General features: G+C 34.9%; 1 protein-coding gene across 1 annotated transcript in view; it reads left to right on the forward strand.

Annotated features, from left to right (window-relative positions):
* LOC111871180 overlaps positions 1-21509 on the forward strand; it is a 55387-nt gene extending 33878 nt beyond the window's left edge. Inside the window, exons 9-15 of the mRNA XM_023864081.2 lie at positions 1877-2059; positions 4150-4302; positions 4816-4990; positions 6385-6503; positions 6917-7076; positions 8449-10119; positions 11163-21509. Of these exons, the coding sequence (XP_023719849.2) occupies positions 1877-2059; positions 4150-4302; positions 4816-4990; positions 6385-6503; positions 6917-7076; positions 8449-10119; positions 11163-12216 (3515 nt within the window). The 3' untranslated portion in view covers positions 12217-21509. The remainder of the gene's footprint in view (positions 1-1876; positions 2060-4149; positions 4303-4815; positions 4991-6384; positions 6504-6916; positions 7077-8448; positions 10120-11162) is intronic.
* Positions 21510-25585: the final 4076 nt, after the last annotated feature.

Genomic DNA, 25585 nt, shown 5'->3' on the forward strand with positions numbered 1-25585 from the left:
CAAGGCTGAAGAGTAAATCATACAAGAAACCAGCAAGAAGCAGGCAGCTAGGAGAAAGAGCTCCACTGCGTACCTGCTTCATTCCGGTTTCTAGCAGAGTGAGCTCTGCTTGTCATTTACTGTTTGCTGATCTCTTGCATGGCCTACCCTATAATCCTGAATAATGAGGCAGTATATTCCTCTGGCATTACAACTCAGAAGACAGTACTATTCAGAGTCACTGTTTTTAGAACAACTGATCTGACAAATTTATTTTGTTTTCATGACGTTTGTCTTTTATACACGACCAAACCTAATGTTAATTCACAATGGAACTAAGATTTTTGTATTTTTACCTTAAAAGCAACAGTTTTAAATAATTAATAATGATTAAGCACTCGTTAGGCCACGCCATAGCTCAAGCGGTTAGTCGCTGGCTTCCCACCGTGGCGGCCCGGGTTCGATCCCGAGTCTGGTCAAGTGGGATTTGTGGTGGACAAAGTGGCGCTGGGGCAGGTTTTTCCCCAAGTACTTTGGTTTCCCCTGCCAATCTTCATTCCACCAATTGCTCCACAGTCACCCTCACCTATCATCTGGGGCTGGTACAATAGGCCAGAAGTTGCCACAGTACAAGGGACTTAGTCCCACCCCACTAGCAATTTAAAAAAAAAAAAGATTCACATATGAGTAGCATAAAGAAATACTGGGATCGTTAAAAAAAAAATCAGTCTCAAAATTTTGATGTATTTGTATATATCAGAACATCGAATGCGCTCCCTGCATGTCAATGACTCGCTAGTACTCTAAGAATCTTAACAAATTTTATTCATCTTCAGTATTCAAGAGCTTACCTATCACATATCGGGAGCTAGGACAGCACAGTCGGTACAGCGACTGGAAGACAGAGAGATCGGAATTCAAGTCTCGGTAGTGTTAATAATTTTCTATTCTCCACGTCATCCAAACAGGCTCTGGGGCCCACCCAGCCTCTTATACAATGGGTACAGGGGGCTCTTTCCCAGAGGGTGAATCTGATCACTCACCTTAAACTAGAAATTTGGATGTATACATCCACTCCCCTACACATCTTCATGGTATAGTGCTAAATTAATTAAGCACAGGGACAGTTTTAGCTCACTTTTTACCTACCATATATCCACAATCCCCTCGTTGGTGTCTCCACCTTATCGTGGTGAGGGGGTTTGAGTATGCCAAGGACCCTGAGAGCTATACCAGCGGTAGCGTAGCTACTGGCAGGGCCTCCCTTGCTGGACAGGTCAAAGGGTAGGCATCAGACGAAGAGAGACACCAAAAACCAAAAACTGATGCCGGAAGCAGCGTCATCAGCAGCGACTTGAAGCACAGAGCAAATGATGCTCGAGATGGTTCAAGTTCGTATAGCAACAGGCGTGACCAGAGTGGTTTGAACGGCTGTTGTACTGCGATGTGGAAAGCAAATGGAAAAACTACCACATTATCACTTTTCCTGGATAGTCTCTTTCCAAAAACAGAGATACCATGTATGCGAGATGTTTCCTCTGGAGACAAACAAACCGGAGGGGCAGATAGAAGTGCCCAAAAGACGAGGAAGAAGACCGAAGAAGATATTTTAACTGAAGGAGAAAGCTTGAGATCGCATTAAGTGGAGGAACTGTTTTGGAAGAGACTATGGACCTGTCGTCTGACAGATTACCGATGAATGAATGAATATCCACAGTCACCCTCACCTATCATCTGGGGCTGGTACAATAGGCCAGAAGTGACCACAGTACAAGGGACTTAGTCCCACCCCACTAGCAATAAAGAAAAGAAAAAAAAGCAGCCATTATCTTGAACAGGTAAATATCAAATTTATATGCTGTTACTTATGAGTAACTCTTGTGTTTTCAATATTCAGGCCATGATGTCATGAAGCTCTTTGACCTGGAGCTGATGAAGAGAGGGTACTTTACAGGATATAACATAAAGACCAAGCCAACTGCAGCTAATGCGTTTGGTACAGCAGCTTTCAGGTTTGGACACAGTCTCGTGCAGCATAGTCTTGTGAGATGTGACAGAAGTCATCACAGACTGCTTTCTAGTGAGTGCCATAACTTGTCACATGACTGTTACAATTTCTAATATATACTTAACACTAGTATGTCTACTAATTCGAAAATGTGTTTCTTGCATAAAATCATATTCTGCAGTTCATTGAATATTAAAGCTGATGTGAAAATGGAAAAATATAACCTCAATTGCAAACTAATTTTCATAACAGAGACTAAAGTTACATAATGTCAACGAGTTGAAGCATTCAAAGACAACCAAAAATAAATGGTAATACTTTGCTCACATGTCATTCTATTATCACCATTACATATACTAGTAAGTATTAGAAATTTTCTGTTACTTTATCAGTAAAATTAGTGCAGTGATTCAAAAGTATGTAGTTGTGCATATTGTGAGACATTCTGTTTTTAAATATTACTTCACTGATGATAAGATATTTTCCACAAAATTACTTCATCCCAAATGGAAAATCACGAATTTAAGAAAGCCAGGATCTCTCAGTCATCTAAGTAACTAGCTATGGACCCACTGTTCAGTTCCTGGTATATATAAGAATTTTATCCTTTTATACAGCATCCAGACTGGTTTCAGGGACAAGCCAGCCTCCTATTCAAAAGGTACCAGGACTTTCTTCCTGGAATATGATAGTGCCTCCAGCCCATCTAGTACCAGGGGAGGTAAATGTGTGGAATTCATCCTCCATTCATTTTTTCATTTATCATTTTATTATCATTCAACAATCCATACATACAGGTATTACAACCATTTGAATAAGGAAATTGTCAGTTTTACATATAATTCTCGTGCATATCTTTACAGTATACACTGTACCACCCTAATATAGGGGGTTTGTCATCTGAATAATATTATCTAAATCTAGTAACCACTAATTTCATTGTCTTTACACAAATACAACAAATTAATCAGCTACATATTACATTTACACACTTGATGAATCAAAAGACATAAATTCATCTACAGAATAAAAGGAATGTTTCAGCAAAAAAGATTTTAATTTCTTTTTAAATGAGCTAAAATGTTCCCTTTGTTTTATTTGATTGGGGACCTTGTTATACAAACTAATTCCCATATTTATCATACTCCTTTTAAAAAAAGCTGTATTACAGTGCTGTACATGAAAATTTAATTTTCTTTGTGTGTTATAATTATGAATGTCTGAATTTATTGCCATAAAAGCCTTGTATTTTTTGATAAAGCATGTCACCTCCAATATATACAGAGAAGGCAATGTTAAAACATTGTAATCTTTAAAAATTTGTCTACATGACGTGCGACTACTAATACCACTAATCACTCGAAGAACCCGCTTTTGCAATTTAAAATTTCTTTTACTTTCTCCTTCCCCACCCCACAATAAGATACCATTTCTCATACATGATTCAAAATTCGAAAAATAAGTAATTTTTATCATATATGGACTCATTGCACCATATATTTTAAGAATTATGAAATCAAGCAAATGCACAATATTATTTTTTGTGTTTCACTAAAATTAAGCAATAAAAGGAAGTTGGATGCACCAGACAGTGAGAAATGTAAAAATGAGTACAGAAACTGATAGTACGATTGCCTGTGTTCATTGGAAAAATAATTTTTATTTTTTGCATAAATTGTGTGGAAATTAAGTCAAATATATTCATTGTAAGATCTGATTAATGCTTTTATTTGCATGTTTATCAGTGCTAATGTGCAGAATATATACTTACACAAATATTTTGACATATGACATTTTGCCTTGAAAAAGAAAATTGTGTGAATTAACAATCATTGGACTGGACCCAACACTGCATTACAAATTTATATTCTGAATGTTGATCTTACTTCAACAGGTGATCTCTTTATCTAAACAAACAACAAACTACTAAGGCACATAAAAAGATTCTGTGTTGAATTTTTAAAATTCTTTGGGGAGACAGCCTAGTTTTAACAAAGGACATGTCTTCTTCCATACCCCTTCTTTCTTTATTTCTTTCTGGAACAAAAGAATGTCACAATGATTTAAAGCTTCCATAATCCAACACCTTCCACTTATCTATGAAAAACTTAGAATCCGCTATTAGCCTGCTAACTGTTGAATGACAAAATGCACACTTCCAGATGTTTCTCTGCATGAGGAGTTGACAAATCCAGCTAATCTATACAACATTGGGTCAGTGGACAGACTGTTGCTGGGACTATGTCAGCAGCCAGCACAGAAAAGGGATGAGTTCATCACAGAGGAACTCACAAATCACCTGTTTCAGACTCCAAGTACGTACCATGGGTTATACTTCACATTGCCACTGCACGCAATTCACAATACTTTTTAACATCATTGTCTTTCACAGGTGACAGTACTAAAGTAGCCATGCCATGAGAGATATATCTATTGGAAACCTCAGATAAGATCTCTTAAGAATTTCTCTTACTTTTTTTGTTATATTATTGAGAGAAATGTTGCAATATAAATAAGATAAAATGTCTGTTAGACATCACAGAATTTTTCATATGAATTCATAAGAAATACTTACCATGTACCATTTCATATTAACAATTTTTCCATTTAGTTCTATTAACTTGATGTCTAATGTCTTACTCTGAGATTGATGCAGAATGAGGGAATAATGCCAGAGAAAACTAATAACAAAATAGGCAATGAATTCATCACAAATAATTAAAAATACAATGCATTTCACATTAAACCTGTTTATATCATTCATTGTCCATCATAATTGCCCTAAGGCTGGTGATGACTGAGAAATCTGTTGTGGATGCTTTCTGCAGGTTATGGCTATGGTATGGATCTGGCAGCCTTGAATATCCAGAGAGGACGCGATCATGGATTGGCCCCATATACTGCTTGGCGTGAGCCATGTGGACTTCAACCCCTGACTGACTGGTCAGATTTACTCCAAGTTATGTCAACTGAAACACAACGCAGGCTAAAACGCATATACAGGTCAGCTTAGGCAATTCTTATTATTCAGTGCAACAAAAAAAAATAGGATGTTAATAACATCTCTATTATCATTTGCATACTACCTGGTTTATCATAGGAAGTTTCTAAATTTGCTGCAAATCACAGTTGTAAACAGTTTGCTGCCTTGGAAACCTTGCATCTTGGAAGTCTGAATAAGTCAGAGTTATGGTTTTGTTCAGTAAGATGTCAGACAGATACAATTTTGAAATGTATTCATCAGTCTTCATTGCAATAGATATTTTCTGTTGTTCATAAATGAAATATATTCAGAGTTTTGTATTTTCTTGCATTCTACGTTATTCATACTTTTACTTGTTTCATGTTGAATTTTTAAAATTATTTGCTTAGTGAGTAATGATATTGCCAGATCTTAAAATAAATGCTCCCTTAATATTCTGCAGACAGAATGATGACAATAACTTCATGCTTTCAGTATTTTCATTACTTCATTCAAGTTCTGAGAAATTCTGATCATTCTTTTGTTTGCTTGCAATAAAAGTTTCTAAATATTCCCAAACTTCATTTCTGTGAGGTCCACTGATTGTTATGCCTTCTTTTATTGAAACCTATTTTTCTCTAAGTCAAAAATCTATAGTGTCCATTACAAAACATTCTACTGGATAAACATAGCTCTTCATTCCCTGGTTCCTCTTTGTAGCCATTGTGAAATGAATTGCAATTACCTGGAGGAGTAAGGTCAATGTGAAAGAGAGGACACTATAAGTCACTACATTGTCAATTCTTCTTTGTAATGCATGATTCTGAATAGAATAGATGTGCAAACTGTATTAGATTTTAATATCTGAAACAGATTCTCATGCACTATTTCTCAATATTTCTGCATCACTTGAAATAGACTTTAAGTAAACCGAATATCCATACATTGATATTTGAGTACTTAACTACTGGAAACTGCAGGAGCTGTGAAGACTTCAACAAAGCCATAGGAACGAAATATTGTGCCATCAGGAAAGTCTCCTGCTCCAAACAACTGCACTGTTATGACTGCATCCTTGTATCTATTTATTGCAAGAATACTTCACAAGGTCATAAACAAAAACAGAATATCATCTTTCAGTAATGTAAAACTAATCCATAAACATTAAAAATTTTCTTAAAAGGGGCTTATCTTGCTTATAATTTATCCTGCTAATATGCAATTTGGTTTTAATGCAAATAAACAAACTTGATTATGTATCACAAAATGTAAGAAAAATAACTGAACCAAATTAAAGTTGTTTAAAAAGCGAAATTTATGACCCTATAAGGAAATTATTTTTCTGATGGAGGCCAAATATGCATAAAAACAATGTAAAATATGGTCTAGTTACATCTGCAGCAAATAATATATTGCATGCTTACTTGGTTTCCAGAGATGTGGATGACATTGATTTGTTTCCTGGAGCAATGGCAGAGCGTCCAGTATCTGGTGGACTTGTGGGTCCCACTTTTGCCTGCATCCTAGCCCAGCAGTTCAGCAATCTTAGGAAAGGTAGTACAGTGTTGTATAAAGATTATTCACTGTTTGAAATGGCTCAAGAAATATAAAATATAACTATGGTTAGCTTATTCATATGCAGTTTCTGCTATGTTTTAATCTTGCATATGTACAGAGCAAATGTGTCTGCACACCTGCCCTCCCAATTTCCTACATGCATGTGCGCACACATACACACACACATGCACACCTACATACATACACATAAACACACACATACATAGTGAATAGAAGATTACTTTTAAAGTAAGTTAAATCTATGAATTGTGTTTGTGACTGAAACTTCATTGAATTCTTGAATTTCTGAAGTTCTTGGTTTATGTACCATAGTGTTTCATCCTGTGTCAGAATTTTGACCAAAAGAGAGGAATTAAAGCTGATATGAACTATATATATATCTATTACAGGTGACAGATTCTGGTATGAGAATGGAGGGTTTGAGTCAAGCTTCACTTTGGCCCAGCTGCAGCAGATCCGACGTGTAACACTTGCACGGATGTTGTGTGACAATTTGGATGGTATTGACACATTACAGCCTTTTGTGTTTCTTACTGTTGACAATGACCGGTGAGTTAAATTGCATTTGGTTCAGAAACACTGTATGTGAGGACTATCCTTGTTCTCTCAAAATGGAAGTTCTGTATACTTGTCACTTCAAATCCTCATGACTTGTACATCTTTAAGGAGATGTTGGCATCAATGTTTTGTTCTTACTCAATTTAAATCATGGTACATAAAATTACATAACAATTCCTCATAGTTTTGAAGCTGCTATAATGCAAAAACAATATTTTATTTAAAATGTCATTTATAATCACACATAAAATAAAACGTTGTGTTTGCACTGTAGATGAAGGAAAGTGAATGAGTGAGATATTATTGCAACATAATGCTGAAATGTAACATTATGCTCAGTAATAGTAGTGCACATATATTATGCTGTCACAACTAAGCTGCAAGAGCCTCATGTGTGGAAACAGGGTGTGCTAATGACAGTGAGGTAGGCATTCAGATAAGATAGCCTGATTAAAAAAATAAACATCGAAACCAAATGGGTTTGGGTTTTATCATAAAACATTAAATCTTATACTTTACATGTGCAAGTGGACATTATTGATCACACATAATTAATATTCCTGATCATCTATATGAAAACTCACAGCAGAAAGCTTTCGTTAAAATATGTCACATTGATTGATTGATTGATTGATTTATTTCGTCACTATAGATCATTGTACATGATATATGACAAGTCCAGTTAATTCTGAATATTAACAATTTGATATATAAGTAGATTAAAATTACAATAGTTACAATTTTTTACTGCTGATTACAATTTACTATGAGTTAGATATTTATTTGTGGAGAATTTGATGTAGGTAACAATATGATAATGTTACATTTTCTTTACATTTAATTTATTCTTAGTGGGATTTTAAAAGAAAGTGTGCTTTAAGTATGCAATAATAGTGTCATGTACTGTAATTTGAAATATAAAGATAATACAGTCTAAACAGAAAAGATAATGTGACAGGTACACTCTCCTGGAATGTAGAGAACCAGTACAGGTACCACCTCTTTGTGATGCAGGCAGATGTGTGAAATAACATAAGTGCCCAGGATGACAAGCTATGAGAAAATATTTTTTGTGCGAATAATCAAAACTTTAAACCAGAAGTGAAGTTTCACTACAAAAGGAACCTAATTGCTGCATAACATATATAAATATAGATACATAAATATAACTATGCTTTTCACCTTCTTGCATTCTATGGAAGGCAAAGTACCTACCTATTCAAATGGTTGAAAGAATAAGATTGTCTTGAATACGTCAAAAAGTCTGACTCGTGGGCTCTGGGACTTACCATTGTGGTCTCAAGTCAGACTTCTGGTATGCAAGACGTTAAAGAGCTTAAATGATGCAAGTGTTTTATTTCAGCAATCATCGGGTACCATGTGACAGTGGCTATATCCCCCACTTGGATTTAAAGCCATGGGCAGAACACCGTAAGGAGGAAGAGTACCATCATCAGGAATCGACAGATCATGATCACTCACCATCACACCACATACCAAGCTACCCATCCTACCAAAAGCCACCCACAGAACAAACCCCAAGTTACCATCATACAACAAGACCTTCATATGAAGAACACAAACCAAGCTACCTCATTGTAGAATTACAGCCACCGCCTAAACCCCTTGAAGAGAATAAGCCCACATATCTGATAGACAGTAACTTCCAAAGTAAACCCACAAAACCTCAAAACATGTACACAACAACCAAATACCCAAAGCCTGAACAAGCACATAAGCCAACATATCTCATAGATGAGAGCTTCGAAGATGCAGAGAGACCCGCAAGTAAAAGGCCTAATGTTGGTCATAAACCCATTAATTCAGCATACCTACCAGTGGAGCATAAAGAGCCGGATTTTAATAATCATAATTATGATCATGGTCATGGTGCTGAACTTCCAAGCAAGCTAGAAACTGAACCTCCAGATGATTACCACTTTCATCACAAAGAAGAGTATGCACCAACAAAACCATCCGGTGGTCATAATCACCTGAGTCTTCCTGAATATTATGAAGAATATAATCCACATCATAAACCACAAGAAGAGTTTACAAGTAACCATTATGAACCACATGGCGAATATTTACTGCATCATAAACCGGATGATGAACATCAAGTAGTCTATAAACCACATGGTGAATATTCACACCACGAACCACATGATGAATATTTAAGCCATTCTAAGCCTCAGTATGAGCACACAACACAGTCAAAACCATATCATGAATATCCAAGCCATTCTAAGCCTCAGTATGAACATACAACACATTCCAAACCATATCATGAACATCCAAGCCATTCTAAGCCTCAGTATGAACATACAACAAGTTCCAAACCATATCATGAATATCCAAGCCATTCTAAACCTCAGTATGAGCATACAACATATTCCAAACCATATCATGAATATTCAAGCCATTCTAAGCCTCAATATGAGCATACAACACAATCCAAACCATATCATGAATATTCAAGTTATTCTAAACCTCATTATGAACATACAAATCAACCTAAGCCATATCATGAGCATACAACACACCATTACAAGCCACAATATGTATATAAATTTAACATATCCCATGTCACAAGCAGCTCAGAACCTCATTATGAATATATATCCTTCACAAAACCTTATGATAATGAACATATTCCCAGTACATTGGATTACAACAAATACAAACCACGTCCAACCAAACCCAGCAGCCATCATGATGGAACTTACTCACTTCTCACCAACCCTCCATATAAAGAGCAACATCATTCTGAAAGTGATTCTTCAGCTGGAAGGCCAGACTACCAGAAACCATCATCCTCTGAGTATTATCATACTTCATACAGCTACATTAAAGTATTCAATGAACCCAGCTATTACTATTTAGATGAGAGAAAAGTTGTGGGTTATACAAACAAACCAAATCCCGGACTCCTTGCTGAAGACATTAACACTTCCATGGTGCAAAGTGATGCCTCAATTATGGAACAGGAACCTAGAATTGCAGTGGATAATGGTTATAATATTCCAGCTGATGAGTAAGTATTACTTTGTCTTTCAAATAAATTTACAAGGATACCAATTAGCTAGTAACTTGTTTCGGTCTCCATACTATAATTATTTTTGTACAGATACGAATTTCTTCAGTTTGAGATATTTCTAATTACAAGTAATTCTGTATATTCATTCACCAGAATATGTATCAAAGGGAGGAAAACAGTTGCTGTTTTATTCACAACAAATATAGATTTGTGACTGAATTGGGTTCACCCTCCAACATGACTTAAAAGCAAAATTTAAAGCTGGTACTTAAACGACTTCCAGCCTCATTCTGTAATTTACTCCTTTGCTGTCATATATAAGTGTCTTGCCAGTCAGATATAAGTTTTAACTTTTTCCATATTAGACTTTCATTTAAACCCTTCAAGCTCACAAGTAAATTGTTTATATCTTCAATATAATTTTCAAGTTATGATTCAACTACTCATATTTGCAGAACACTATCCTGCAAGGTAATTTCAGCATTTGTCATCCCCCCCACCAAATTTAAAACACACTGAAGGGGGAATTAATAGTTATGCCAGCTGCCCATCAAACTGATGGATCGATTTACTTTATGACACTGGGCCGTGCCATAGCTCAAGTGGTTAATTGCTGACTTCCCACCGCAGTGGCCCAGGTTCGATCCCGAGTTTGGTCAAGTGGGATTTGTGGTGGACAAAGTGGCCCTGGGGCAGGTTTTCTCCGAATACTTCGGTTTCCCCTGCCAATCTTAATTCCACCAATTGCTCCACAATCACCTTCACCTATCATCTGGAGCTGGTACAATAGGCCAGAAGTGGCCACAGTACAAGGGATTTAGTTCCACCCCACTAACAATAAAAAACAATACTTTATGACACTGCTTTATATTCCTAATAGAAATTTTCTTATTCCATGCTAGAGAAATTAAATCAATAAAAAAGAATTTGTCATAAATGGATAAAGGCATAATATAAACAGTATTAATTTATTTAATAATTGATTTATATTTGGGAAATTTTTAAAGTTCATGGCTTATGTCTCTATTCCATACTTACAGTGACAACTTGTACATTGACCTTACTACTCTGACCACGTCATTCAACAGTGCACCTCTTGATGTTGTGACCACTGAAGAAAATGTTGCCAATGTCAATACAACACCAGATGAGATGCAAGAAACTGTACTTTCTATTAATATAATTAATATCACTGAGGACACTGATATTAATAATACTGCTCACAACACCAGTAACATATTTTACAATGAGAAGCAACTTAACTTTGCTGAAAACAGTAATGTTACAATGTCTGAATTTATGACCACATTGGATGGCACCACTACAGTCATGAATGCTATAAATACAGAAACACTCGATAACGCTAATGATAATATTACTTTGAAGACATTCATAAATATGAACAAGTCAACAGATAATGTTACAAACTCTGAGAAAAAAAATACTTTCATCATATTCTCCAGTAAAAGAGAAAATGAAACAGATGATTCGAACATAAGTAATCAAAACACTACAAATAAGAATACTTTCAGTTCAGTTGACATTGAGCAAAAAATTACAGAAAATAATAGCCATCTGGATAATAATAATGTAAATTTAGATACACAAACAAATATTTCCGTTGATAACAATATAGCAAATGAAAATATAAAATCTGTCAAAGAACAGAATAAGACAGCAGATAACAGTACCATTTTGCACATAAACAAATTTACCCACATTACTGATGCCAATATATTTAGCAATACCAACATTATCATAGATTCAAACTTAAACACTGACAAGCAAAATGTCTCAATAATTAATGAAACTGAAATGGATGGGAATATAAATTCAAATACTGAAACATCTGAAGAAGATACGACTGGCATGATTATACATGAATCGACCTTTGACACCATCTTGACTGAGTCATACATGATATCTACCATTACTACTGAGAGTAAGGATGATTGGATCTTCACTGAAGAAGAGGAAGATAATGCTACCATTATTCCAGAGATGCCAACAATAGCCAGTGATCCAATGGCACTGAAAGAACTTCCACGACCCATGATATTTGAAGATGAAGAATCAGGCAGAGGATTGATGTGAGATGTCAAGTGGTAAGTTGAAACTGAAACAAATGACATGAATAAATTTATATTCCTGTAATAGTTTGAAGTTTTGAAACACCTTTGTTGGAATGAAGTATGAGTGATCATAAATGGGACCAAAGATGATGGATGATGGTAATGATGATATTCTTTGAAGCCCTGTGATTGGGTAGTAGAACCCATTACTTATCACAACTACTTCAAAAAGTACAAGTATTAAAGAATGAGGATTCATTTAAATATGAATGTCAAAATTTTAAACTTATTGTTTATTTTTAATTATGGTGGTTAAATATTTTGACAGTGCTGGCCATTGTCATATTGTTATTGTAAAAATATTATGTGAACTGTTTTTCAGAATTCTTGTATTTATTGCACTACTGCCTTATCAGATTTTCATATACAAACATACAAACACAAATTACAGAATTAATTCAAATGGGCATATTTAATAGGTCTAATATAGATCAGTCAGGTTACATATATTTATTCCCTGAAGTTGAAGGCTAACTTTGCTAACTACCTACCCACCAGAACCCATATTGTCAGTACCTAGAAGATTACAAAACAGTATTTAACTTCATAAAAAATATGATCTCATGTTTACTTCAAAATGACAAAAGGAAGGTAATATAATTATGATATTGTTGCTCCTATAGTATGCATAATTTAAGAACGTAAGGTTAGTGAATTATATATGCAAGAAACTTATTACTATGATTTTAATTTTTAATGTATGACATTTAATTTCTTTTGTGTGGGAAAATTCAGTCATGCACAGCAGTTAATGGAAACATACATGTGCCTAATTTTATTATTTACCCAGCTAGTGCTACACAATCCAGATCTTGTCTGAGCTGTAAGTTTGAATGAAAATGATGAGATGATACAAGCACTCATCAAGTCTTTATAAACTGACAGACAGATTCATTATCCAAGAATTTGTTTTGTTGCATTATGAGTGTCTTGACAATGTTATTTGTAATGCTTGATATATTTTAGAGTCCATACTCATTTAATGATACAGAGTTTCCTTTAGTGAATGACGGTAATTCTGAAATATTAATTACAAATATTTTAAAAAATTCACAGCCACCACTTGCTTACATGAGATCAGTAGACCTCATATGAATATTACAAGCAATGATTACATTATGAAATGTAGTTAGTCTACTTCATATATATGACTTGTTTCATGTCTGCAGACAATACAGACATGTATTAGTGAATTTCAGAACGGTTCATACTCTTCTGTTATGAAATATATTTTCATTTTAAATTTAAAAATATGCATATAGCGGGTATAATTCTTGTGAACCTTTGGATTCTATAAAAGAAAAGGAATTTCTTAAGCAAATGCTAGTTTTGCAAGAAATATTCTGTTCCATTTAATTAATTATGTACTGGACATACTCACTAAATATAAGATTCTACAAGATTCAGTGTATTGAGAAGAAAATGATATTCTTTCCATGAAAATAACATTGCAAGATACTTATCAGTTCTGGCTGTGAATAACTCTTTCCTGCAATTTACTGACTTTACAATGCACAAAATAAACCCCACCGAATATCACAAGAAACCATGCCAGGATGTCTTTCAGTATAATATTATGACAATGAAGTTGCAAGATCTCAAAGCTTCGATACAAATAAGTATACAAAAATCACCATATTCATGTACATGTGTATATAAGTTAATGTCTTTCTTTTTCTTCCTTTATCTACCAGTATGCAATTTGTTCTGATTTACAGACATATGAGTCATGACCTTTGAGGTTTCAAACAGGGAATTTAATTTTCAGTTATTCCATATATATGAATTTGACTAATGTCAGTATTGCACCATTGGCATTACAGAACCACAATCATTCCTTCATACTGTAGACCTGTGTATTATTTACTCCATTACAGAACAAGTTCAGATTTTGTATTGTGACCTTTATCAGAAGCAGATTACATTTTGTGAAGATATAAGAATATAACTGTTGTTAAATTCTTAACTGAGGTCAGTGGACTAGCATAATAAAATTCAGATGCATCCAATACAATATACAATTCAAACAAAATTTCTTAAAATTTTATAGTCATAATTCCATGTTTCTTTATTTGCCTTAATAGAGGGATCAAGGGCCCATATTCGATTTTATTTGCTTGTCCACAGAGTGTGATAAAGTTCTTTGGGAATGAATGTAAACTGCTTATAATACAAGAGAGGATTTTATTTATTGAAATCCAAAGAACATTAACTCTGCCTCTTGTTGAAATATCAATCAAACTCACCATACATCATACAGAACAAGACTATATACCCTATCATGGGGTAATTTGAAATTTTCTGATTTGACTTAGACTGGAAATACTATGAAAGAATACTTGACAGAACAGCCTTCACAAATTAATGACTTGCAAGTTGAAAGGGATAGAAGCAGTATTAACGTTTAATTTTCCACTCTAAATCTCTGAGGTTGAATTGAGACTAGACTGAGAAAATTCATGACTTCATGACAGCCAAATTACCAAGAAGTTCAAGTGAGGCAAAATTAATGGCAGACTATGACCATGGAAGAACTTAACAACAACAGAAGACAATGGACGCAAGTTAACAATTAATTGTAGCATTTAATATACACTCTAACATTCAAGGTACAATAAGACAAGAAGGAATAACACTACAAAAAACAGTAACATGTTGACGATAAATGAACACCATGTACATGCAGGTCATGATACACTAATGGTAATAACAACACCCAAATGACTGCAACTGTAACGTAAATTATAGATTTGGATGACAGACTGACATGGTCTAGATGCAGATAAAATTGACAGTACAGGAATAACATTTACATAACAAACACTAGCTATAAAACAGAATTGTGACCAAAGACTGACCACACTCTTGCAGAATAAATGTGATACACAAGTGTGATGATAATCTGACCTATGTTCTGGCTCAGCACCACAAGACACAAGGTGATGACAAAGTTGAGTGACAAGACAAATCTGTGAAGTTAGAACTAAGGAAAAGAAGACTGTAAGATGCATACATGACAACTGGGAATCAAAAAACTGACTTGCTCTAAGACACATATGACATTAACATTGCAGAAATAACAATTACATGACAAACAGTGACAATAAAACACAGTTGTAACCACAGACTGTGAACATATGACAGAATACTTGTGAATGCGATATGTTATGACACTCTGATCTCAGTGCTAGTGATGACAAAATAACCATGTATAAAATTTGAGTGACAAGCCAAAAACTGTGAAGCTAAATTTGGAGAAAAGAAGACTGTAAAATACATGCATGACAACTGGGAAACAAGAAACTGACGTGCCTTAAGACACATATGTTATTAACATTGCAGAAGTAAAAATTACATGACAAACAGTGACTATAAAACACAGTGTGATCAAAGACTGTTAACTTCTAACAGATTACTTGTAAATGTGATGTGTTATGACAATCTGATCTCTGTGCTGGCTGAGCCACATTAGACACAGAGTGATGATAGAATGACTACAAAAATGGGTGACTAAACTGACGGAATAGAAGACTGTACCATATGAAAATGACAAGCCTGGAAACAAAACACTAACTTGGCCTTGGACAAACATAACTTTGACATTACAGAAATAAATTTACATTACAAACCTTATCTGTGAATTAGAGTTGTGGCCAAAAACTGACAATATTATTACATAATAAATAGATGCATGATGACAATCTGATCTCAGCATTGGCCGAGTCCCACAAGACACAGTGTGATGACAAAATGACGACAAAATGTAAGTGACAAACCAGGGAATGTGAAACTAAACCTGGAGAAAGGAAGACTGTATAGTATATGAATGATATACAGGAAACAAACTAACTTACCCTAAGACAGATATGACTAAAATTACTTAAGTAACATGTACATGACAAACACTGACAATGAATCAGAGTTGTGACCAAAAAATTACACAATTGTTATACAATAAATGTGACATTTGGACGACTATCTGATTTCTGTACTGAGCCATCCCCACAAGACATAAGACAATGGCAAAATAACTCCAGAATTTCAGACAAACCAAAGGATGTGAAGTTAAACTGACAGGATAGAAGACCATAATATAATGAAAGAAATACATGTGTGATATACTGGAAATCAAGACATTAATTTGGCCTAAGACAGATAAGACTTCGACATTACAGCAGTGGCTTTAGTCTACAAACGAACTATATCAACCAAGAGACCGCCACTTGTCAGCGAAGTTAGTGCCAACTTTAGCGAATATTGACTATAAAACAGAGATGTGACAAAAGACTGAGAAGACTTGTAACAAATATGATACTGAAATGGTAGTCTGACTTGTGCACTACTGACTATATTTTAAAAGATTAAAATAATGAGAAACTGTCCACAGCATTTAATTGACAAAACAATGAATATGAAACTAAACTGACAGAATAGAATACTGTAGAATAATACAAGAAATATGTGAATTCCTCTGATGTTACAGCAGTAACATGTGACTGACAAACAGTGACTGTAAAACTGACATGGAACTGGACACTGAGAAGACTTCAACTTACTAGGCGTATAATACTTTGATGACAATCTGGACCCTGTGAAGCTTAATCCATCCCAAGAGACACAAAATGGTAAAAAATTATATCGTGACATCTAAGTGACAAACCAAAGACTATACAACTGAAACAAGAAAGAAGATTGAAAAATGACAGCCAGTGACATAAAATAATAAACTAAACAGACAGATGAGGCACCATGACTTAAGAGAAGTAATGCTTAAATGACAGAACAAAGATCATAGAAAATAAGTTAAGAAGGCAAAGATAACAGCTTAACAGTGACAACAGGGAACAAAGAAATTAGGCTGAGATCAATGACAGTGGACATAATATGACTGAATATAAAATTGGAGTCAAGATTAGGCACACCAGCACTTGAATATTTAATTGTGAAGTAAGAAAATATTAGTCTGTCATGCAGCAGCAACAATTTTGTAAAAATACACTGATATGTCTATAAATTGGCTATATTATTCTCATAGACATATCAGATTACTAGATGACAACCTAAAAGCAGTATATTAATGGAGGCTATATGGTGGTATATACCATATGCCTTATTTTTTTTTAAATGAGTAGATTTACCCTCATCTTTTTCTGGCAGATAACTTATACCCTACCATTATGAAAACTATACAATTTTATGAAAAGCAACTTTTCTTTTTATCTTTTTTATTTTAATTTATAAGAAATGAGTTGTACAACAAATTGTTGCAAGTTGTTATACAATATAGATGGAAACGCTTCATGTTATGAAATTGACATGTTAGAAAAAGAAAGAACCATTGTGATTGGTGCGTACTGTCCTATGAAATTCACAGTAAAGCCTTTTGTATGTTTATTCATTCCATCATATTATTAAAACTGTGCAATTTGCACTTAAAAAGAAAGGAACTGGATTGATTCCTCTCACAGTTTACCTTTCTATACAATATATGCTCCGTTTTTTATGACTACAGTACTGTCTAAGAACACTACATATTGCTATAACTTGCAGAGTCATCAAACTGAGACCAAAGATATAAAAGCAAGTACAGCATTTGTTGTCATTCAGGAACTAGAAATTCAAATTCAAATCATGAAAAATATCATTTGAATGACTATAAACACACAGTAATTTATCATATCATACCTAATGTCTGACTCACAATACAGAGACCACTGAACTGTGTATCAAGCCAAAGACAGAGGACACTGCAACACAAGATGAATGACAATCCAGGATATTAGATGTAAGCCAGAATCAGAGATAGAAGTATTGTGACTTCTTTGAAACCGGAAGGAATTACAGACTGAATGACATAATAGTAGTAAGTCCCAAGTTCCCTGTACTGTGAAGACAGGCTAAACAGGTAACAGTGATAACAGCATCCCTAAGACATAACTTAGAAACAGACTCTACAGCATAACAGTACAATAAATTGTTTTGTGTAATAAATGCAAAGAAGTATAATTCTGTAGTAGTACCAGTAGAGTTCAATGTGCTGTCAGCCTAATTTGAAATGTACTATGAAACTACAATAAGAATGATTCAGAAACATATAAATGACTCAGCATGAATAACGGTTGCCTTTGTTATAAGTAAGGTCAATAAATATGACTTGCTATTAGTGTCAGCAATGCCATTTCTGATATAAAGACAACTTAGGAATATGAATTACATTGCTACAGTAGAAGATAATGGTTTGTGTCACAAGACAACAAAATGTGTACAATTACTTGCCAACAGTAAATGCATTCCTCGTGGAGTAAATGAAACTTAGAAACAGACACAATGACACCACAATATAGACAACCCCTTCTGTGTTATGAGTAAGGAAATTAAATTAAATAATGCCAGGTGGAAGAACAAAGACAATTTAAAATACATGTTATGACGAGCTGGTAAAGGTATTTATGGTGTTCCATGACGAAGAAAAAGAAATATTTGGAATCTATCATAGTAGAATAAATTTTTTTGTTTGAAGAAGTTAAAATGTACTTCATGATTACTGCAATTACCTTTGACGTAAAAAAGAACTTTTAAGTCCATACTAGGATTTAAGACTGACACTAATTACAGTAATGACTCAGACATCATTAATTTAATGTGACAATTGCTTAATTAAGAGACAAAGAGTTACATTGCATACAACATGATATATGAAACAAGTTATTTTTAATATGAAAGGACAGGTAAGAATCAATTAAGAGGTGTAATAAACAGATGTGACTCAATTGGTAGATAAATTATATACATTAAATTAGAAAAAGTTAACAGATGTCACTGTTGAACTGGTAAGAAGAATTATGAAGCTCCAAAAGATGAAGTACTATAAGATTCAGTGATAAATTCATAATATATCTGTCTGTTACAGCTCTGAGGAAATAATATTTTGATAACAGTTGATGTAGTCTTTAACAATGAGGCATCAATAATAACTGACGTGAAACTGACAACAGCTGTTGGGTCTACTTGGATGCAACAAAATTAGACACACAGCTGACACAAGCAAATGACTGCTTTCAGACATAATTTTTCTGACATATAACTAACTTCATTTTAAAAGAGATGCATCAATGTGGCATTGATAATGATTATGTAGCTGATCTTGATATGCTTCACATTGGTTTCTTGCTTGACTAATTTCTTGACCCTGAAGATAGAAGCAACATGTTCCTCTGAAATGTGGGTTGATGTTGGGACTACAAGGTGTTAATCTCAGAAGAGAGAACATATATCTCTGATGCTGAAGGAACTGATGCTATGATTGTAATTGGAAACTTCTAACCTGAAAAAGAATCGTAAGCCTATATTGTATGAGACTGACATTGAAATGGCAATGACAACTGACAGCAGACCAAAAGACAAATCAGGACACTGACACAACTGTTGTAACTCACAAATTATCAGTGACCTGAGAAGTTTTTATAATCTCAACAATTTTAATAAATTAAAAATGCTAGTGGCACTAACAGGTGATATTATTAGGCCAATATAAATATTGTGAATAATTACTATCCTGCTATGATGTACTAGTCAAACTAGGGATCTGAGGAACTGGTACAGGCATCTCAGTTATGTAACTTTCTAGATGACAGAAGAGAACACTGTTACTTTGACAATGTACAGTACTATGACTGCAGTCATACTTGGAACAGTAAATTTGTCACTCAACAGAACATGGATTCAGATTTGTTAGTTTTTACATCATTTCAACATGATATAAAGACAAATAATGTAACTATTTACACACAAAACTTAACTGACTACAATCTCAAAACTCTGAAGTGACATCAGTAAGAGTTTATGGTGTCATAAAGAGACATCTGCATTTGCCATTATGAGTAAATGACAATAGGATGTTATTTTCATTTAAACTGTTCAATAGGACTTTAATTAGAGCCACGTTGTGTTATAATTAGAGACAGGACGTGACTTGATTAACCATGATACAAGTTGTTGTAGGTGATAAAGATAGGTCAGATAAGCATCCTGTGGTTTGAATGTGGTTGTAGTCACAGATGACACACAAAAATCAGGAATACATTTATTATGACTTTTTAATTGATTAGAGAAAACAAAGGCAGTTCAGTGACATATCCTTCGATTTGAAGATGAAGTTAACAAAGGGAAGTCAGTAGTTACTGCATTGACTTCAAAAGGTTTTGATGACCAAGACAGTTCCAGACATCCGCTATCTTCAAAATAGCATTGGCTAAGAAAGACAATTCGAGAACACCCATCATCTTGATGAGGGAAATCCAGATTATTTGACTTAAAACAGACAAATATAATAAAGAAAATATACTTTGACTTGGAAATGGTTACTGATGGTACAGACAAGTAAGTAATTGACATCGAAATATTTGTACACTGCTAAAGACAAGTCAGGCATTGACGACAAATACAGGTCAGAAATAAATACTTGGCTGGAAATAACACAGAAATGTCAGACACAAATACTTCCACCTTACAATGGCTGTAGACGATGCAGATATGATGGACATAAGTTCTCTGACTTCAAAATGGTTATAGATGACAAAAGACAATTACTGACATTTTAATATGAAAGTTTTTAGTGTTGATTAAGAGAGGCCAAGAATAAATATTTTGACTTGAAAACATGCATAGGTGACGTACATAACAGGAACAGATATTGTGTTTTGGAAATGGCTATAGATAATTTACTTGTGTTGTAACAGTGAAACACAGAGAGAGAATGTGGAACAACAGTGTTCAGAATAATGTGTTACTAAGGGATTATTAATTTAAATCATATTACATCATGATTGTGATTATTATTTGATTACAGATAAAATCAGAGTGATTAATAGCAATTGGTGCATTTACTGTGAATTGTAAAATCATGTTAGGAACAATAAATACAACTGAGAACAAGTTATAACATTGAGATAAATAAAGTACCAAATTGTGTTAGAATATCATTAATCAAATGAAACACCAGATTAGAAATGCAAAATATAGTTTTATAAAAACAGAAACCATATTTTGTATTTCTATAGGAAATCCCTATTTCTGGCCTTCTCATAAAGCAAAGAGAAATTACAATGACCCTGACATGATGAATATGACAGTTCCTTTCCTCATTATGGGAAGATAATGAGATGCTCTCAGGTGATAAGTATCCTGGCTGGCTCTTCATTTCATTTCATTTATTCACCTTCCATAAATCCTGTCGAGAGTACATTCTCATGCGGATGTGGAGATCGTCCTGGTTACAGTCACAACTAAGAATTACAGTTGTCATCTAATAGCATACACATTTGTAATACAATACTGATAAACATATACAATACAATAAAATAAGTTAATTTTAGTAGTAAAAGTAATGGCAAACCTTATACAATTTGTACAGTTTTATACAAGTTTCTTAATTAAAAATTCAATAGTTAAAACACAATGTCATTAATGAATTTTGTATAACATACATTAATATTGTAATAAATTGAAATAAAGACTAGTATACAGTGATACAAAGATTGTGTATATCTAAAATAAGTAACTAAAAACCAGAACACAGACTGACAGTCTTGTCTTCTTTCAATTGTAAAGCAAGACAGCTACTCACATCTTAAAAACATTTATAACAGAAATATTCCTGTAATGAATAAAAAGAATGTAAATGTAAAAACTGTTTCAATTGTACCTCAAAACTCTTAGTGTCACTCGATATATCCTTAATATGTTGCGGTAGATTATTATAGACCTTTGTTCCTAAATAATAAACTCCCTTTTGGTATTTACTCAAATTTACAAGAGGTTAATGGAGATTATTTTGCTGTCTGGTATTTATTCTATGAATCTCTGAATTTACTATGAATTTGTTTCTGTTTTTTATCACAAAGAGCATAAGAGATACCAGAGGTAAGATTTCTAATTCTCTAAATAAGTTTCTGCACGACTCCCTCCTTCTGCATCCCAACATAATTCTAATTATATTCTTTTGCATTCTAAAAATTGTTATACTTTGGGGTGAATTACCCCAGGAGAGTAAACCATAATTTATAATAGAATTAAAATAAGAGTGATAAACTATTTTTAAGGTATTTATAGACATATATGGTTTAAGCAATCTCATTATGTAGCAGACTGCATTTAGTTTTGAACTAATATATTCAATGTGGTATTTCCTTCCCTTCACCTGAACCAATAGCAAACCTGGAACTGAAAGAGAGAAACAAAGAAATTACAAATGGCAATTGTAAAAGAAGGGGAAGGTGCCGAAAGTGAAATTAGGTGCTAGAAAAACAGGTAACATCTGCATTCATTCATGTCTTGACCCAAGTATAGCGGTATAAGAACACTAGTACATTTTTACTTTGTAAGAACTGTAGTGGCCGGTCACGGTAGCCGAGCGGTCTAAGGCATGTACCGTCTTCGCTCGCTTGGCAACCGGGATCGTGGGCTCGCATCCCACTCAGGGCATGGATGTTTAGTTTGTGTGTGTGTGTGTGCGTTTTTCTGTGTTTGTGTACAGGTAGAGGCCTTGCGACGAGCTGATCCCTCTCCCAAGGAGTCCTACCGAATGTAAGATCTAGAAAAACCGAAGTGAACGGAGAAGTTCATGGAGGTAGGCCTAGGCCCACTGGGGCTGTAGTGCCAAGGGGGAAAAAAAAGAAAGAACTGTATTTCTGTGTATGAAGGTGCATAAACCGAAATCATTAAATGTAAAACTTAAGACAAATATATGTATTTTTAGACATGCTTTCGTTCACACTATTAATTAGTTAATCAATTGAAGACTTATTTTATTCTTTCTTCTGTAATCCCTATTTGGTATCTAGTATTATCTCGGTGAATAGGTCAAGGCTGATTATATAGGCGGCGGGTTACGGCACATGTGGAAAATAAATGGTTCGATCAAAATCTGTTTCCGAAATCCTGGAAGGAAAATGTTTCTTGCAAGACATGAGTTGGAGGAGATTATTAAAATGCATGTTAAGGAAGGAGTATGTAAAGGAACGTGAGGGATTTGACTCAGGAGAGAACCCTGAGAACAGGCTCTCGTTAACAGAGATGAAGTTATTTCGGTAGCATAAAAGCAGGCGGTTTAATACCAGCTGAGTGTTGCAATAATTTTTACGGTAGTAACTTTTTTCCTAAACATTTTTATGGTGCGTTAAAAGAGCCATGTATTAAAAGAGTTTCGCTTAAAACTCTCATTTTCTGAGGATTAACACTACTCCCTTGAATAATTGTATTTATACTGCTGTATGTGCGTCAGATATGTGCGGGAAAGTTGTCGAAATTCACGTTATAAAATTAGGAAATTTACGGTTACACTTTTCGGGTAAGTAAAAAAGTAAAGCTATCCATGTACCAGGCCGTGAAGGCCCATAAGGTTGTGAGACGTTGAGGGTCTCACATTATCTAGACAATCGGCTCACAGATGGCGGTAAGGTTGTCAGCCCTACGCGCCGGCCGCGCTCTACTCCCCAGAAAAATTATTTAATTAATTCCTGGTACTCATTTCTGTTAGAGGCTGAGCCGACCACAGGGCCGTAGTGCGGCTGGAAGGATTATGTCAATTGAAAAAAATCCTATGACCTCATCGGGACTTGAACCCGCGACCTCGGCTTGTAGCATGGTGCCCCCCCCCCCAACTTTTCGGGTTCGTAATATTGTTTAGAAGCAATCTGTAAATTGGAACCTGAATAGCGTAGTCGGTATGATGAACGGCCACGGGCTCAACGGCCGATGGGTCAAGAGTTCCAGTCTGAGATGGGGCAATATTCTTCTCCCTTCCATGATGTCAAAATCGGTTCTGAAGCCCACCCATCCTCCAAAATGCACCGGGGCTCTTTTCCAGGGAGTAAATCGGCCAGTTCGTGAAGCTGACCACTGATCTCCAACTAATGCCGAGGTCAAGAATATGTGGATCTATATATCCCTTCCCCTATACATCTTCATGTCATAGTGCTTAATTAATTAAGCACAGGGATAACTTTGCCTTTTCTCACCCAGCAATCTATAAACAGGTTATGTTAGACGTAGCCAAGATCTGTTAAGTAGAGTAACATATTGTGACGTGACGCCCGAAGGTTTATTACCGTATTCAAAAGAGTCACCCGCTGGTCGCTATCCTGAGACAGATCAATGCAGTCCATACCATCCCATCCTATCACTCTACCATCCTTCTTAATATTGTCCTCGCACCTACGTCTAGGTCTTCCTAGTGGTCTCTTTCCTTCTGGTTTCCCACCAAAATCCTACATTACATTCCTCGTCTCCCCCATTCCCCCCCTGCCCACCTCACCCTTCTTGACTTGATCATTCTAATTATACTTGGAGAAGAGTACAAGTTATGAAGCTCCTCATTATGCAGTTTTCTCCAACCTCCTGTCACTTCATCCCTCTTCGGTCAAAATATTCCCCTCAACACCCTGTTCTCAAACACCCGCAGTCTATGTTCCTCCCTTAAGGTCAGAAACAAAGTTTCAAGCACATACATAACGACAGGCAAAATTATAGTTCTTTATATTGAAATTTTAAAACATATTTATAAGAACTGAAAACAATATTCTAGGTGAAAATTTACGATAGCTCCGTGGGCCCTAATTTTCTCATCCCTGTTCCAAGAAGACAGTGATATAATGCTTAGAGCAATTTATCTAAATCAAGATCCTGATCGTCTCAGTCCAACAATTCTTACAACTGGGAGCATTTTTACTTTCGTACGAATTCTCTCATCACAGAAGCAAATAAGTACTTAGAAAAGTATATCCATAAGCTATTAATTTTAGAATGACAGCATTTGAAAGCTGTAGTTATAATATTTCCATATTTTTTCTCTGGTGCCTCCCAAATTTTGGGTTTTCAGTGCTAAGTTTGTTGCCTGCGAGTATGTGGAACCCCAAATTACAATAAATTAACTTGTTAATTTCTCCCTGACGTAGAGGCTGTGCCCTAACCTGGCATTAGGGCATGTTCAGTTTTGTGAATATCAAGATATTGCTCGCATACGCTGCTGGCAATATGGCGGCATGCGTTTTCTTTTTTACACGAGACATAAAAGTGCTCGTTTCTTCGTCTATGTGCTTAATATCTGAGAGCAATAGCCAGCCCATGAGAATTTAAACTGTGTTCATAATGTTTTTCAGACATTTGTGAACGACAGCAACATATCAAAATTTTATTCATGTAGAAATAAAGAGCAGGTTATTTTCCGGTATGCTCGCTACCGTTCTGTTCAGAACAGTCATCTCGTATCCTGACTAAAGGCCTAAAGATTAAAATATGCTAACTATAATTTTGCATCGGGGCATGCGGTAGTG

This window comes from Cryptotermes secundus, unplaced genomic scaffold (assembly GCF_002891405.2).
Source record: "Cryptotermes secundus unplaced genomic scaffold, Csec_1.0 scaffold493, whole genome shotgun sequence".
Classification (NCBI taxonomy): Eukaryota; Metazoa; Arthropoda; class Insecta; order Blattodea; family Kalotermitidae; genus Cryptotermes; species Cryptotermes secundus.